This window comes from Camelina sativa, chromosome 13 (assembly GCF_030686135.1).
Source record: "Camelina sativa cultivar CO46 ecotype springtype chromosome 13, ASM3068613v1".
In the NCBI taxonomy this organism is placed as follows: domain Eukaryota; kingdom Viridiplantae; phylum Streptophyta; class Magnoliopsida; order Brassicales; family Brassicaceae; genus Camelina; species Camelina sativa.
In genome coordinates this window covers 8,036,692-8,052,661 of record NC_141892.1, presented here as the reverse complement: position 1 = coordinate 8,052,661, position 15,970 = coordinate 8,036,692, and the positions used below count along the sequence as shown (strand labels likewise).

Below are 15,970 nucleotides of genomic sequence, written 5' to 3'. Positions count from 1 at the left end.
AATCTAATATTGGAAGAAAATATTATTTTGTCGTTAATGGAAATAAATAATTAAATTTAACATTTAAGACCTTTGTTATTATTTTGACTACTTTAAAATTTAATGTAATACACTTCAAAATCTGACTCATCGTTCATGTATGACAGATTTTCTACTAATGTATCTTTCTTCATTTGGATTATCTAAAACACAGCATTACAAATAAAATAATAGTAAATAATAAATTTCGCATTTGGCTAATAATTACCTAGTATGGATGGATATATGGATATTAGACACCGAATTAACTGCTGTATTAGATAAGATTAGCAGATTTTATAACCATAAAAAGACAAAGAACACCACACACCCTATTAAAACATGGGTCAACGTGGAATAAATCTCTAACAGTATTTACCACTTTCTTTGGCCACCTCCATCTATATATACAACCATACTCTCCAATTACTCTACAAAGAGAACTGAGAAGATCAAAGAAAAAAAACACAAAACACAGCTTTTGTAACTATGGAGGGTGCAATAACAAACTCTTCCTCGTCATCACCAAAGGGCCGCGGAGTAAATTTCTCGGCCCCGAGAAACTTTGGTGTAAAACTAAGAAAAAAATGTAAAGAAACCTTCTTTCCCGACGATCCATTCAAACCGATTGCGCAAGAGCCAAACGGTTTGATGAAAACAAAAAAGTTGTTGGAGTATTTTGTTCCAGTCTTTGAGTGGCTCCCAAAGTACAATATGCAAAAACTAAGGTACGATGTGCTGGCCGGGATCACCATCACCAGTCTTGCGGTTCCTCAGGGAATAAGTTATGCTAAGCTCGCCAGTATTCCTCCCATCATAGGCCTATGTGAGCTCCCTTCCCTTTTTTTCATTATGCAACATCATTTATATATGAATCATTGCATCCAATGAGAACATTCGTTAAGAAATATGATTTTTTTATATATATAGTAAATCATGTTTCTTAATGTGATTTCGCAAAAAGGTGTATAATTTCGATTTTGCAAAACAACAAATAAACTATTTATGTGTTCATAGTAATTAGTCTGATTTTACTCTGGATATTTATTTTTAGTCTACCGTTAAGCCATGTAGCTCAGGCTATACTATGGCACCAATATGATCCTGATTTTTTTTAACTTCATATTACTAAGAAGTTGTATACATTGATTCTGAAAATAAACAGAATAAAGCCATTTAAGTTTGATTTTTTCAAGAGTTTAAAAACAAGAATTAATGTAAAAGATATTAAATACCGATTTTAAAAAAATTAACAAATCATTTCTGAAAACTTCCATATATACTTGATTCTTGTCTATATAATTGAAATCTAAATATGAAAATATTTAGATGAGTTTTTTCATGTTTTTCTTGTGTGACTAAAATAGGTAGATGAACCTTAAATAGAAATGATATTGGCAGTCCATTGTTGTCCCACACGAACTGACACTCGGTGTTGCCAACTGTACTCGTCTCAATTTATTTATCTTCTATCTTGTTCTTATGAACCAACAATAAGGAACTCCCCTATTAGTTTAATTCTTTATATATTTCAAGTTAAGACAGTATAGTACAATTCGCTCTAATAGATTTTAATATTGAACATATATCTAATATTCCCATTTTTCTTTTTAAAAACAAAAATTATGGGAATTCAGATTCAAGCTTTGTGCCGCCATTTGTGTACGCCGTGTTTGGAAGTTCAAACAATCTAGCGGTGGGAACAGTCGCAGCATGCTCTTTGCTGATCGCTGAGACATTCGGTGAGGAGATGTCCAAAAATGATCCTGAGCTCTACCTTCATTTGATCTTCACCGCCACTTTCGTCACCGGTATATTCCAATTTGCTATGGGATTCCTAAGGTACATATATGTGTAGACCACTCTATATTTTTGTTAAAAAAAACGTTTTTTACTTTATTACTTAATAGAAAAAAAATATATATATATGTAGGTTGGGGATATTGGTGGATTTCTTGTCACATTCGACCATAACGGGCTTCATGGGCGGTACCGCAATCATCATTCTCCTCCAACAACTTAAGGGCGTCTTTGGTTTAGCCCATTTTACGCACAAAACGGACGTCGTGTCAGTTATCCACTCAATCTTAGACAACCGCGCTGAGGTCATCTCTCTTTCTTTTTCTCTTTAAAATATATATAATTACAAGAAATTAAAACCAATTGCTAATTGTGTTACCCTGGGAGGGTGTTACTTGGTGCAGTGGAAGTGGCAAAGTACATTGGCTGGCATCTGCTTTCTTGTATTCCTACAATCCACTCGATACATTGTAACTTTTCTTCTTCTCTAGCTTTATTTCAATTATTTAAGTCTTTTTATCCACTTAGTAAAAAAGTATTGGATTTGGACCTTTCAAGATCTTCCACTTTTCTTTTCTCTATTTATTATTAATTGTCATCACTGCTGATCACCTTTTAACATACCACTTTGAGTTTAATTTTTCAGAAAATGATAATTTAGATACCATGTTACCTTATTTTCACATAAGCACCCTTTCACATATGTTAAAAGTCAAATGGCTCTTCTCAAATTAAATGTTTCACTAGAATTAATATGATTGAAAATTTGTAACTATTGCAGAAGCAGAGGTACCCAAAGCTGTTTTGGGTATCAGCAATGGGTCCAATGGTGGTCGTCATTGTGGGTTGTGTAGTTGCTTTTCTGGTAAAAGGAACAGCACACGGGATCCAAACTGTGAGCAATTTCAATACTCACATGCCAAACATAATTAATTAAAATTGTGTGAACATGTATTAAGACTTTGAGCAACTAGGGGTTCTATTAATAGTATGTTTCTGCATACAGGTGGGGCCTTTAAAGAAAGGACTAAACCCTCCTTCTATTCAACATTTGAACTTTGAGTCCAAGTATCTAGCGATGGTTTTGAAGGCCGGGATCGTCACTGGCCTCATCGCTCTGGCCGTAAATAACTATATCCAGCATTTTTTTTATATAGCTCATGTTTGACTATATATAATATATGTATGATTTATTAAAAAGATGAACGTATAATTTTCAGGAAGGGATAGCAATCGGAAGAAGCTTTGCTGTAATGAAGAACGAACAAACGGACGGGAACAAAGAGATGATAGCATTTGGTCTTATGAACGTAGTTGGCTCCTTTACTTCTTGCTATTTGACAACAGGTAACTAATAACAAATAAATCCATGGCCGAAGATCTTAGATATTAGGTTTCAATATTAAAATGTATCGTTAACTAATATGGCCGGATATATTCAGGGCCATTTTCAAAGACGGCAGTGAACTACAACGCGGGGACAAAGACACCAATGTCTAATGTAGTGATGGGCATTTGCATGATGCTTGTGCTTCTCTTCCTAGCGCCTCTATTCAGCTACACACCACTGGTTGGTCTCTCAGCCATCATTATGTCAGCCATGTTGGGACTCATCAACTACGAGGAGATGTACCATCTCTACAAGGTTGACAAGTTTGATTTCGTCGTCTGCATGTCCGCTTTTTTCGGTGTTTCCTTCATTAGCATGGACTACGGTCTCATCATCTCCGTTGGGTTTTCTATCCTAAGAGCGTTGTTGTACGTTGCAAGGCCGTCGACTTGTAAATTAGGAAGAATACCGAACTCGGTTATGTTTCGAGACATAGAACAGTACCCAACCTCCGAGGAGATGCTTGGTTGTGTCATTCTTCAATTGGGATCTCCTATTTTTTTTGCCAACAGCACTTACATCCGCGAACGGATTTTGAGGTGGATTCGTGATGAACCTGAAGCCGTCGAGTTTCTTCTCCTTGATCTCTCCGGTGAGTTTAATTTATTTTCACATTAGACATCTCACTAATATAATCTTGTATTAGCAAACATGTATATGTTTCGTTTCATTTTTAATTGCTAATTATTATGGTTGTCTTCAGGAGTTTCAACCATCGACGTGACAGGGATGGAAACACTACTTGAAGTTCAAAGAATCCTTGGAGCAAAAGACATCAAGGTTTATAATACCTTTCAATTTTTTTTGAAGCGTCCTTCTAATATTTGCTCAAATGAAAATTTATATATATACTTAATTTATTGCAGATGGTGCTAATAAATCCAAGATTTGAAGTCTTAGAAAAGATGATGCTATCGCATTTTGTGGAGAAGATAGGAAAGGAGTATGTGTTCTTATCCATTGACGACGCAGTTCAAGCATGCCGATTTAATCTATCCACGGCCAAACCTGAACCGTGACGTCCCTAGTGGAATCTTAGAAGCTTTTAATGAAATGCTTATCTTTTTTCTTTTCTTTTTCTGTTGGGTCAATGGAATATAATATGCGTATCTCTTGAGTAATTACTGGACTAAAAATCATAAAATGGTTTTGATTAGACCACTATAAGTGCTTCATGGCTATGATAATTGTAACCGAGAGATAGAGAAAGATATGAGTAATGGAGAAATTTCAGTCTTGCTGACTTAATAAACAAAAGACCACTGTACAAAGTTGCTTATATCTCAATATACATTAATTTAAGCTTAATCAACATCAAAACCACCTAAAAAGCTAACGGTTAAGTTGATAATATTCCTCCCTTAAATTGAAATTTTCAAGGACGAAGATAATTATTAATAAATACTTAAAAAGTTGTAATCGACATGATGAATATCATTCAACTCATTCATCCACTAAATAAGAGATGAAAGAGTTGAACAAATTTCTTTTATAATTTGTTCATTCTCCAATTTTTTTGGTTGAATGTGTTGAATAAGTTTTCTAACTTATTCAGTTCTGATGGTAAAAAATTGGATGAATGATCATCCAAGCTATTCAACCTATCATCTAAGTAGGCATGACCAAAACTATATTGTAAGGCCCGGCGTTGGCCTAGTGCAAGAAGTGTATTTGCACCATGTCCAGCCCAAATTCAATTTTTTGTCTTTTAACTTTACCCTAACTATTTAATAAACTCTGAACAATATAGTTGTCTTTCTTCTCCTTTTTTTATGCAACATATCGTTGCTTCTCCCATTTTGTTTTGTTTTCAACGAAAATTATGCAACTATAACAAGCTACCTCAAAATCTGGTAAGTAACTCGAATACCTAATGGATAAAACTTGTATCTTCCTCCTAATTCTGATTAGAGACGTTAGTGATTTCTTTCTACTCCTACTTAACCTTTCATATTTTCATTGGATAAATGTTTTTGGGTTTTTCTTTCTCCAATCAAAATTATTACGGAATCATCTCAGTAGCTTGCGCAACAAGTTAACAAAGATCTGATCAATGTTAATTGATACGATTGTGATTGAGATACGATTGTCATCGTATGTTACATTGAATGTAACTAGATATTATAAGAATCTATTGTAGTCTATAAAAGCCATGTAAAGTATCATGGAATGAGATACAGAAATATTCTTTGCATTGTTTACGATTCTTTATGGTATCAGAGCAGGTCGATCCTTGTGGATCGATTATGACAACCGTCAAAGAAGACGGTGATGAAGATGACAAGGATGAAAACAGTGAGGATGACGACAGAGATATACGATCAAAAAGTTTCTAAAACTTTTGATGATTCCACCTCCGACATGATAAAGTTAGACGAGGTGGATGAGAAGACGAAGACGGTGGCACTGCCACGACGGAGAACTCATGAGTCATTATCACTCAAGTTCATTCCAATGGTGCCCAGATCCGATGATGAAAAAAAAAACGACAGTGGAGTCCAAGAAGATGGACATGAAGAAGTATCTACGAACCCGACAAACAAGAACACAAATTGAAGGAATCCTTGTGTCACACACAACTCTTGTGTTGTGACATCGACGAACCGACTCAACGGTGGAGTATAACACCGTGATGAATACTGATCGAAACCGAGATGTGACGATGGAGACATGATCAAGTTCAGAACATGGATTTGGTTGTCTTGTGAAAATTCCGACAAGCATCGGATGTTAAAAGCATGACGATCACGAAAACAATGGTGTTGAGCAGATAGCTTAGCAAGGAAGAAACGAGGTTGTGTGGAAGATAATGAGTATAGAAGCACCCCTGATTGAAATTGTGCAATGGCAAGCAATGAGTCTGCTGGTCATTTGCAAGATTTTATTTGCAGTTTATATGCAAAATTGTTCAGGTCTTGGAAGAGCAACCAAGACTTGTGATCAGAATGGTCAAGTTAAAGCTATTATGGTCAAGTTGGGCATTTGCAAGCGGCATGCTCCAACTTGAGGGAGGATATTACGGAATCATCTCAGTAGCTTGCGCAACAAGTTAACAAAGATCTGATCAATGTTAATTGATACGATTGTGATTGAGATACGATTGTTATCGTATATTACATTGATTGTAACTAGATATTATCAGATTCTATTGTAGTCTATAAAAGCCATGTAAAGTATTATGCAATGAGATACAGAAATATTCTTTCCATTGTCTATGATTCTTTAAAAATTAATTTTTGCACCGAGTGTAGCTGATGTTTAAGTCGGTCCCTGTTATAATTGTAGTTCAAACCCTAACCAAACTGTATTTAAACCGTAATTGTATCTAACCGTAAATATTTTAATCAGAGTCGTATTTAACCGTAACCATTTATTAAATAGTTACAATTAAGACTAAAAGTACTTTGGTCAACCGTACCGTAACTAGACTAAACGGGTATGATTGGGTGACCCGATCCAAACTTTAAAAACTTCTAAAAACGTGAAAAAACTCGAATTTGTTATCTCTTTAACGAAAACAATGAAGATATCTCTCTTGTTCCTTACCTCTTTCCTGATTCTGTCACCCATCTTCTCCCTACAGGACGATCCGAATCCCCAGGTGAAGAAGACACCGAGTCGTGCACACGCAGAGCTCACGAATCATGGGTTCCCAATTGGGCTACTCCCTTTATCCGTGAAAGACTACGTCCTAAACCAAACCTCCGGTGACTTCTCCCTCTTCCTCCACGGGACTTGCAAAATCACGCTCCCTCCTGATAACTACATCGCCACTTACTCCAACAAAGTAACGGGTCGGATCTCTCAAGGCAAGATCGCGGAGCTCCAAGGGATTCGGGTCCGGGCGTTTTTCAAGTGGTGGTCTATCTCTGGGATCCGATCGTCTGGGGATAACCTCGTCTTTGAAGTCGCTGGGGTTACTGCTAAATACCCTTCTAAGAACTTTGATAACAGTCTTGATTGTGAAGGCAAACGTTCGTCTTCTTGATTTCAATTTGCAATTTAAAGGTTTGAACTTTCTTACAAATTCAGGTTTTTTAATAAAAATCTTTTGTGGTTATGAATTTAGGATATTCGAATTGAGTTGGAATTTGAGACTTGCGTATCTTATCTAAGGTTTTTTGTTTCTGTTTGTTAATTGTGTTTGTGCCAGTAATGTGGGATTTAACTTATGAGGTGATAGATAATGTGAGATCAGTCTTGTTCTTGTATCTCCTGAAGAGTAGTTACTAGCTTTGCAGTTTAATTCAACGTTGGATGTTAGTAACCTATTATAAGTCCCTCTTTAAGGCATTGTGTGGTCTTTGTTTTTAGACTGTCTTACTAAAAGAGCTTTACTAGATTCCTTACAGAGTTACAGCTGCTTTTCTGATTCATGTACCTTTGTATATTGAGTCAGATTTAGTCTTTCTTATGATTTTGGCTTCTTTCCTTCACTGTTGGACTTGGACTGATCGTCTGATAGGTTTAGCCTTTCATGGACAACTGTAAATACCAAACAAAAGCTTCAGTTGGTCATGAGAACTTGAACGTCCTTTGTGTTGATTTTCAGGAGATGCTGTGTATTCATTCATTGATCCCTTCAATTGTTTTCTTAGACCATGATGTTATGGTGTTATCGGAACTTTAATGTTATGTAGATTGCTTTTTCATTAGGTCTGTTACTCTGTTTCAACAACAATTTCGTGCTTGGCAATCTGGGATGGTTTGATTTGATTATTGACGAGTGGTTCTCGTATTCATTATTGTAGGCAGATCTATGAAGGCAGGAAGGAACAAAGTGAATAAATGGTTTGTAATATATATTTATATCCATCCGGTAAAACAGAGCTTGTAATGTAAAAACCGCAATGAATACCACGACTCTATTCTCCCTAAACCTAAGTGTTTCATGGAAGTTTGTAACTTGTAAGTTATCAACCAATGTGATATTATTGGACTACGAAAAGGAACGTCCCATAATTAGTCTACTTTCTAAAAACCCAAGAAATTATTAGTAGGTATTATCGAAGTATATATCAGGGGGCGACATCCAAACTAAGAAACTGGGTGCTCTTGTCATTGAAGTGTTTACAATGGCAAAAGATAACCTCAGTGATTTTCGTAGACTAGTCAAACCCTATCGATGGCTTTGACCTGTACGGTGAGTCCTCATCAAATTCAAGAGACTCATTTGTATGAACAAGTTTTATGTTCTTACACTTTGAAAATATTAGGGTCCCCAATAAATCAAAATCGGTCCCAGACAACAACATGCGACCGCATTTATTTTTATTTTTTTTTGGTGGGAACGACCGCATTTATTTATCTTGTCAGTTTGATTAAGTTTTTCTTTTGTTTTCTTTTGGAAAATGGGTTAACTTCATGAAGATTAGCACAAATATTCCCTTCTCTTAAAAAAGGAAAGATCTTAACGTTAGGCCGGGTCTACGTTGATGCTTGCAGGCATAGTGTAATTGTTAAGTTGGTTCGACCGGGAATGTTAGCATCCATTTCCAATGCATGGCCAAACTTCCTTGCTTGGCTCAAAGCACATGTTCAGGAAAAACAGATGGCCTTTCAAAGGCTCATACCAGCTCAAGCAGTTATTTTAACCATATGGCGGGAGAGAAACGATCATATATTTACTCAGCACTCCGGTTGAGGGACTGTTCAAAGTGATTGATCGTGGGGTTCGGAACACTTGCTCGGTTGCTCCGCTAGAAGACACAAAGCAAAATTGCAAGACACTCTTCAGCTTCGGTTTGGAGGGTCATACTCTTCTTAATTAGTAATTATTGCTCTTTTATCGCGGGTCTCTTCACTGGGAAGTCTGTCGCTTTAAGGCACCCATCTTGTTATATATACCTCCTACTGTCACAGTCTGCAAAAATAAATCCAGAAATTTTAGCAAATAAAAATGTTTGCATTCATTAATTATGTTGGTTGGGAGTATGGTGCCAACCATTTTCACGTTGCTTTTTTACTTTTCAAAAAATGTGGTATATATACAATGTTGTGTTTGTATTATGCACCTACTAAAAAACTTTTGGATCCATCCGAGGATGTCATGTAAGGAAGGATATAGTCCTTAGCTGTATGACATCAAATTAAGGAATTGTCTGCATGACCACGTCATTGTAAAAAAAGAAAGCACGAGAGACAGATATGAAAACACCACACCAATAATTTCTTCCATCACAAAAACTCCACAAAAACAACTACAGGTTGTTTTGGGGAGACGTCTTCTTACCCACACATTTAAAATTAGCAATAGCTAATAATAAACGTAAGTGAAAATAGCCTATAAAATACGTAGAGACGGTAAGCTTATTTGTTCAGGCATATCATAATCCAAATAAGCCTGGGATCCAATATCTCATTTCCCCAAGCAAAACAGGGGAAGAAAAAAAAAAGTAAAAAGTTAAAAAAAATGAGAGCCTCAACAAGAGTCATATGGACAGTATCTGTCCTTATCCTCGCAGCTGTGTCGGAGGCCATATTCCCTCTACCGTTTCTACCTTTCCTCCCTGGGTTCAACCACGGCAATGGGGCGGCGAAGGCTGTGAAACCACAGCCTGCAGCGGCAGTGGCTGGAAAAGGTGGAAGAAGAGGAGGTGGGAGTATGGAAGCTCAGACAAACTGGGGTGGTAAGTGGGAGCTTTTCTTGGAAAACTCTGGTGTGTCCGGTATGCATGCGATTCTGATGCCAGTCATCAACAAGGTCCAGTACTACGACGCCACCATTTGGAGAATTTCAAAGATTAAGTTGCCTCCAGGTGTACCATGCCATGTCGTGGACGCCAAGACTAACCGGATCGATTGTTGGGCTCATTCGGTTCTCATTGATGCCAACACCGGCGCCATTAAGCCTCTCTCCGTATGTTCAAACTCTATGACAAGATCTTCTTTAAATAGAATTATATTATATGGATTTGAATTAAATATTTTGCATTCACATGTTTCATGATAGCTTGCCACCGATACATGGTGCTCATCCGGAGGTTTGACCAAAAACGGGACATTGGTGAGCACCGGAGGATACAATGGAGGAGCCAACACCGCAAGGTACCTAGCCAGCTGTGATAACTGCGTGTGGGAAGAATACCCTCAGGCATTGGCTGCGAAGAGATGGTACTCAACGCAAGCCACTCTCCCTGACGGCAAGTTCTTCGTGATCGGTGGACGTGACGCCTTGAACTACGAGTACATTCCAGAGGAAGGACAGAACAACAGGAAGCTCTACGACTCATTGCTCCTCAAGCAGACAGACGACCCGGAAGAGAACAACCTTTACCCTTTCGTGTGGCTCAACACCGACGGCAACCTCTTCATTTTCGCAAACAACCGATCCATTCTTCTAAGCCCCAAAACAAACCAAGTCATCAAGGAGTTCCCTCAGCTCCCAGGTGGTGCCCGTAACTACCCCGGATCAGGTTCCTCCGCCCTCCTCCCCATCCAACTTTACGTGAAAAACCCCAAGGTCATCCCCGCCGAGGTTCTCGTCTGCGGTGGTACCAAACAAGACTCGTACTACAGGGCTGGTAGAAGGACATTCGATCCTGCATTGCAAGATTGCGCTAGGATAAGGATCAATAGCGCGAAGCCACGATGGAAGACAGAGATGATGCCGACGCCACGAGTCATGAGTGACACTGTCATCCTCCCCAACGGAGACATCCTTCTAGTAAACGGAGCTAAACGTGGTTGTTCTGGATGGGGCTACGGTAAAGACCCTGCCTTTTCTCCCATCTTGTACAAGCCCCGTGCTCCACGTGCAAAGCGTTTCAAAGAGCTTCAGGCCTCCACCATCCCACGTATGTACCACTCCACCGCCATCATCCTCCCTGATGGTAAGGTTCTTGTCGGTGGAAGCAACACCAACGACGGTTACAAGTACAACGTTGAGTTCCCAACGGAGCTTCGCGTTGAGAAATTCTCCCCACCTTACCTCGACCCGGCTCTAGCCAACATGAGGCCAAAGATCGTCGCCGCCGGCACACCAAAACAGGTCAGATACGGACAGTTCTTCAACGTGAAGGTCGACCTTAACCAAAAGGGCGCGACCAAGGAGAACCTCAAAGTTACCATGTTAGCACCTGCCTTCACAACACACAGTATCTCCATGAACATGAGGATGCTCATCTTGGGCGTCGCTAATGTCAAACCCGCTGGTGCTGGTTACGATATCCAGGCAGTCGCACCACCAAATGGAAACATCGCTCCTCCCGGTTACTATCTTCTCTTTGCCGTCCACAAGGGTGTTCCCAGCACTGGAGAATGGATTCAAGTCGTCTAAAAACGATGATTTTTACCCATTTGTCTTATGCCGTAACATCTTGATATGAAAAAGGAAAAAAAATCGTAACATTGATCAGTGTGTTTTTTTGTTTTTCTTCTATATTATTGTAAATGCCATCATTAATCCATCCCAATTCTTGTGTTTTCTTAATCATTTTTCTTACGCTTTTTTTTTTTTTTTTTTTTTTTCTTTCTATTCATGTAATTGTAAACCTTTCAGTAATTTTTTTTCCTTGGTTCTCCCCCTAAATTTTGTATTCGAGAAAAATTCTTTTACTATTATTACCTTCTTTTGCCTATTATAATGAAATCTTCAATCACAGCCAGTCACAAGTATCGTCTACTGCTAGAACAAAGAATGAACCAATTCCTCAGGCAAACAAAAACAGATATGTCGCGGAAACAAGAGTCGCACGGTTTACAAAAATCTCCAAATTCAGACAAGACATAGCCAAATTCCAAAAACAATGAAGCTGGTACCTAACAAAGCAGGTCCGATTTGAGTTTCTTCCCCTAAAAGAATCCCAAAAGCGGCGGTTGCGGCAAAAGTCGTTGCGTTGGTGACCGGAACAGCTAGAGAGATAGGAGCGTGGCTGAGTAAGGCGAAGAACGTAGCGGAGGCGGAGAGGTTGACGAGGAAAGGAACTGAGTATTGCCAGAAGAGGAGGAGATTGATCCAGTCACGGATCGCGATCATGATTTTGCGGCGGATCTGAAGAGTAGGAGAAGAAGAAGAAGAAGAAGAAGAAGAAGAAGAAGAAGAAGAAGACTCTGTTGTTGAAGACTTTCTATTATCCCAGGCGAGAGCGCCGCGGCGGATCAGTGCATTAGTGGCTCCCCATACGAGCCCTACCGCCACCATCTTCTCCATGTCTTCCTTCATTGCTGCGATTGGTCAATGTCTCTCTCGATGAGACTCTCTGCTTTGTTTTCGTTTTTGATTGGAGGATTAATTAATTATTACGGAATATGCCATTGGCGCGGTTCGATTCGTATTGGTAACAAAATCGCTTAAATAATTGCATCAGTAAACAAATGTTATAGACGTTACAATACAAATACCAAATAACCAAAAGTACAAATACATAGGTTTGTTTCACACTGATTCACACTTCCTTTTTATAGAAAAAAAAACAACAACAACAGGAAGCAATTAGTCAAACAAGCAATAACAAACATGATAAACCAAATCCTAAAACCAATGCCTGCATTTTGTTATATATATGTACACATTCTCTCACACAAAATAGCCTCCGATCCCCTATTCTCTTTCTCACTCTCTCTCTTTGTTCTTTCTTCTATGCCCTGTTCTATTTTCACTATCAGTGTCTGTCACTAGGGCTTCTCATGTTCTCTAACTTTGCTAGATATGAAAATTTCTTAGGTAGAGCTCTTGGGGACTTCATCATTGGCTTCTCCTTCGCTTCCTCAACTCTGTGGAAGAATTCTATATCACTCATTGAACTATGCTTTTTAGTCTCGGATGATAATTTCCACCCTATGAAGTCTGATAGTTTCCTCGAGTTTGGTGTTTCCGCACCAACCACTTTTTCGGTTTCTTCGAACTCTAGTTCCGCCTCGCTTTCTGATCTTGTCTCTGCCTCTCCCATTAGTTGTCTTTGAACTAGCCGATCAGCTTCAAGAACGTCCTCTACTCTTGACATTATCTTTGAAGCTAGACTTTCTAATACCCTTGAATAGCTCTCCAATATCGCCTGTCCAACGTCCTGTAAAGAACCATCACAACTTAGTTTCTAGTATACTTTGTTGCATTGTTGTTTTGTCTTTGTTTTATTATTAATTTATTACCTTGTTGTTTCTAATCTTGGAGATTTCGAGTGAGGATTGTGGGATCCCAGGGAACTGTTGTTTGAGCATAACCAATATGGTCTCGGCTCGGACCTCGAAGAGCTCTCTCTTCTCTAAGCTAACAGTTGATCCCCACTGAGATTTCCCGTCTTTCTCTTTCTGGCACATCTTCCTTTTCCATATCACCATGGAAGCTTCTATCCTGTTCTTTAGATCAAGCACTTTGTATTCCGTTGATAAATCCAAGAAAGATATGAAGTAGTCAGGATCAAAGGATTCCTCTGTTATGCTCTTGTATAGGAAATCACCAAGGCTTGTCTTCCCATTCTACAAGACCAACCCTCTCATCATCAGCTTCTTAGCTATAGAGTAAATTTTGCAATGAAACAGAAAACTCATGAAGAAGTGTAAATTATTACCTTTGGAAGAGAGTCAATGTAGTTATCAGGAATGTGCATTTCAGACAATACTTGAGCATTGATGGCCGTGGCGGCTTTAAGGACTTGTGCTACAGAATCTTTCTGATTTTGCAACCACCTACGTGATTCCTCAGACAAACCATCACTTGGAACCTTAACAACTGGTAACCACCAGTTCTCATCAGGCTTCCTCCAATCTTTATTGTGATCTGCATCCTCAATGTCTCTTGGCACATACCAAAAGTCTTTCTGATCCTTGAAGTTGTCCAAAGTGTCCTGCCAAATCAGTAATTGAATTAGTAGGATGCTACCGCGAAAGAATAACGAAGATGATGTTTCCATACAACTAATCTCTAAGTGTGAATATATGTATCATGATCATTTTACAATACATGAACACCTTAAAATGAATTGAGATGATGATAGTGATTTTGGCGTTTTCATGTATATTTCATGCTTATAATTTGCAAACGGTTTGGTTTTTGATAAAATAAATGTACTAAAATGTTATGTTATTTAGCCAACGTTTTTCTTAAACCGTAGCTGAAACAATCATGCGGTGCGGGTGCAGTTAAAACTCACGAGAAGAACCGAGTCAAGCTTGCGTAAGGCTGGAATGTTCGTCAGCAAATCATCTCTTTGTTTCGTCACCATGATCTAGAAAGGAGAAAATCAGGGTCAGTAAGCAAAAAAACAAAAAAAAAAACACTAGGAATTGTTGGTTATCTACATAATTATTGACTAATGTATGCCTTTACCTCAGTGAATTGGCCATTTTTCGCCATTTGTTTTGAAGGAACAAACTGGACAATGTGATCAATCACAGATAATAACCAATCCATTTCTTTCCTCCAAATCTCCTTTGTCTCAGGATACATAGGCTGTAATTTCATCTGCTCCCCAAACATTGAATCTGCCAATACCAAAGCCACATAGTTTGTGAATTATTTTAACCATTCAAATAGTTAACTAGACATTAAATTTAAAAGTTTATGTCAAAATATGTACCAGCGAGTCTGGTGATGGCATTTGACAAAGCTAACGCAGAGGTCACTCCATCCCCTCCGCCTGACATGTCCTCTCCAAGCAGCAGTTTTGCGAATCTTTCCTTCATCACTTCCATGTCTGAAATAGATTAATACAAAAGATTATGTAAGGATTCCAAATTAATTAGTCTCACTGATATGTTGTATATATAGGGATCAATACAAAGATTATGTAAAGCTAATATGTTGTATACCTGATCTCCTATTTTGCTTGCCTCTGCGAGTCGATGGGGAAGCGTCCAATTCATGTATGGCGAGTTCGCGCTCGGGTGTATGCATGCCATCCCCACGAGAAGAGAAGGATGAATGTCCAGAGTTCCGACCATCGAACATCTTTCTAAAACTGAAAGATCTTGGCCAGCTTAGTTTACGTCCTAATGTCCGCACCATTCCCAAATTTACTCCTCTCAATTTATATCTCTCCAAACACTTTCTTTTGTTTTCTCTCTTTTTTATTTTCTTCTTGACAAAAAATATTGCAATAAAAAAACACAAAGCAAATGAAATCCACAAAACGGAAAAAGAAGAAAGCAAAAGAGACGTACAGATCAAGAAACTAGTCCTTTCGCTCTCCCTTGTCTCAGTTCTTTCACCACCGAATGAAACAAAACAAAACAAAAAGAAGCAAAAAAGTACTTTTATGTTCTGTACTTTTCTGTTTCCAGTTGTTTTTTTTGTTTTTGAGTTGGTGCAGATAAATGAAACATAGAAATGTTCGTCTCGTTTTCTAGGGCTGGAGAGAGACAACGTGCGTGCATGTTTCAAAATTAAGAAAACAAAGGATAAATATAGTAGAAGGGCGGTTAAAGATACCCCTAGACTTTACGTATTTATTTTATCTTTCAATTGTTTAGAATTCACCCTCACGGCTGCTTATATGATTCACTTGGGATTCCGTGAATTAAGTAAGTCATTGTTCGTTATTTGAGCTAATCCACATTTGGTTTAGTGAGATTGTAGGAAAATTTTCTAACTAATGTATATCTACATCTTGATGTGTGATTGTCTCAACTGGTTAGAAAAATTATGTTTTAGTGTTACAGGACCCGAGTTATAGAATCCTATGTGTGCTAAACTTGGGGGAGGGATGATTTGTGCTTGCGGATCGTTATTACTAATCCCTATAATATAATTCTGATCTAGACTTTAGTTGTAAGAAAAATTAAATATGGCTGGAATTTGGTTGTAGGAAAATTATCGTCAGAAAA

General features: G+C 38.3%; 5 protein-coding genes across 7 annotated transcripts; 3 read left to right on the top strand and 2 right to left on the bottom strand.

Annotated features, from left to right (window-relative positions):
• Positions 1-385: 385 nt before the first annotated feature.
• LOC104736029 (putative sulfate transporter 3.5) lies at positions 386-4,465 on the top strand. The gene is made up of 10 exons (XM_010455942.3): positions 386-844; positions 1,656-1,860; positions 1,952-2,123; positions 2,223-2,288; positions 2,600-2,713; positions 2,825-2,941; positions 3,039-3,165; positions 3,261-3,800; positions 3,912-3,988; positions 4,075-4,465. The coding sequence occupies exons 1-10, from the start codon at positions 508-510 to the stop codon at positions 4,225-4,227; spliced, it is 1,908 nt and encodes a 635-aa protein (XP_010454244.1). The 5' UTR covers positions 386-507; the 3' UTR covers positions 4,228-4,465.
• Positions 4,466-6,710: 2,245 nt separating this feature from the next.
• LOC104736028 (uncharacterized) lies at positions 6,711-8,156 on the top strand. Of its 2 annotated transcripts, none has more exons than XM_010455940.3 (2): positions 6,711-7,216; positions 7,964-8,156. In XM_010455940.3, exon 1 carries the CDS (start codon positions 6,729-6,731, stop codon positions 7,194-7,196), a length of 468 nt encoding a protein of 155 aa, XP_010454242.1. In that variant the 5' UTR covers positions 6,711-6,728; the 3' UTR covers positions 7,197-7,216; positions 7,964-8,156. The 2 variants fall into 2 exon arrangements, with proteins under 2 accessions (XP_010454242.1, XP_010454241.1); XM_010455939.3 differs by having other exon boundaries at positions 7,960-8,156.
• Positions 8,157-9,299: 1,143 nt separating this feature from the next.
• LOC104736027 (aldehyde oxidase GLOX1-like) lies at positions 9,300-11,738 on the top strand. Its single transcript, XM_010455938.3, has 2 exons — positions 9,300-10,067; positions 10,161-11,738. Exons 1-2 carry the CDS (start codon positions 9,621-9,623, stop codon positions 11,484-11,486), a joined length of 1,773 nt encoding a protein of 590 aa, XP_010454240.1. The 5' UTR covers positions 9,300-9,620; the 3' UTR covers positions 11,487-11,738.
• A 94-nt stretch (positions 11,739-11,832) lies between these two features.
• On the bottom strand, positions 11,833-12,465 carry LOC104736025 (uncharacterized). Its single transcript, XM_010455937.3, has one exon. It carries the CDS (start codon positions 12,369-12,371, stop codon positions 11,925-11,927), a length of 447 nt encoding a protein of 148 aa, XP_010454239.1. The 5' UTR covers positions 12,372-12,465; the 3' UTR covers positions 11,833-11,924.
• Positions 12,466-12,483: 18 nt separating this feature from the next.
• LOC104706287 (rop guanine nucleotide exchange factor 10) lies at positions 12,484-15,449 on the bottom strand. Of its 2 annotated transcripts, XM_087482224.1 has the most exons (8): positions 15,308-15,449; positions 14,957-15,105; positions 14,725-14,841; positions 14,475-14,629; positions 14,299-14,373; positions 13,717-13,992; positions 13,298-13,624; positions 12,484-13,215 (listed from the first exon to the last, which is right to left on the bottom strand). In XM_087482224.1, the coding sequence occupies exons 2-8, from the start codon at positions 15,093-15,095 to the stop codon at positions 12,811-12,813; spliced, it is 1,494 nt and encodes a 497-aa protein (XP_087338350.1). In that variant the 5' UTR covers positions 15,096-15,105; positions 15,308-15,449; the 3' UTR covers positions 12,484-12,810. The 2 variants fall into 2 exon arrangements, with proteins under 2 accessions (XP_087338350.1, XP_087338351.1); XM_087482225.1 differs by having other exon boundaries at positions 14,957-15,441.
• Between the last annotated feature and the right edge of the window lie 521 nt (positions 15,450-15,970).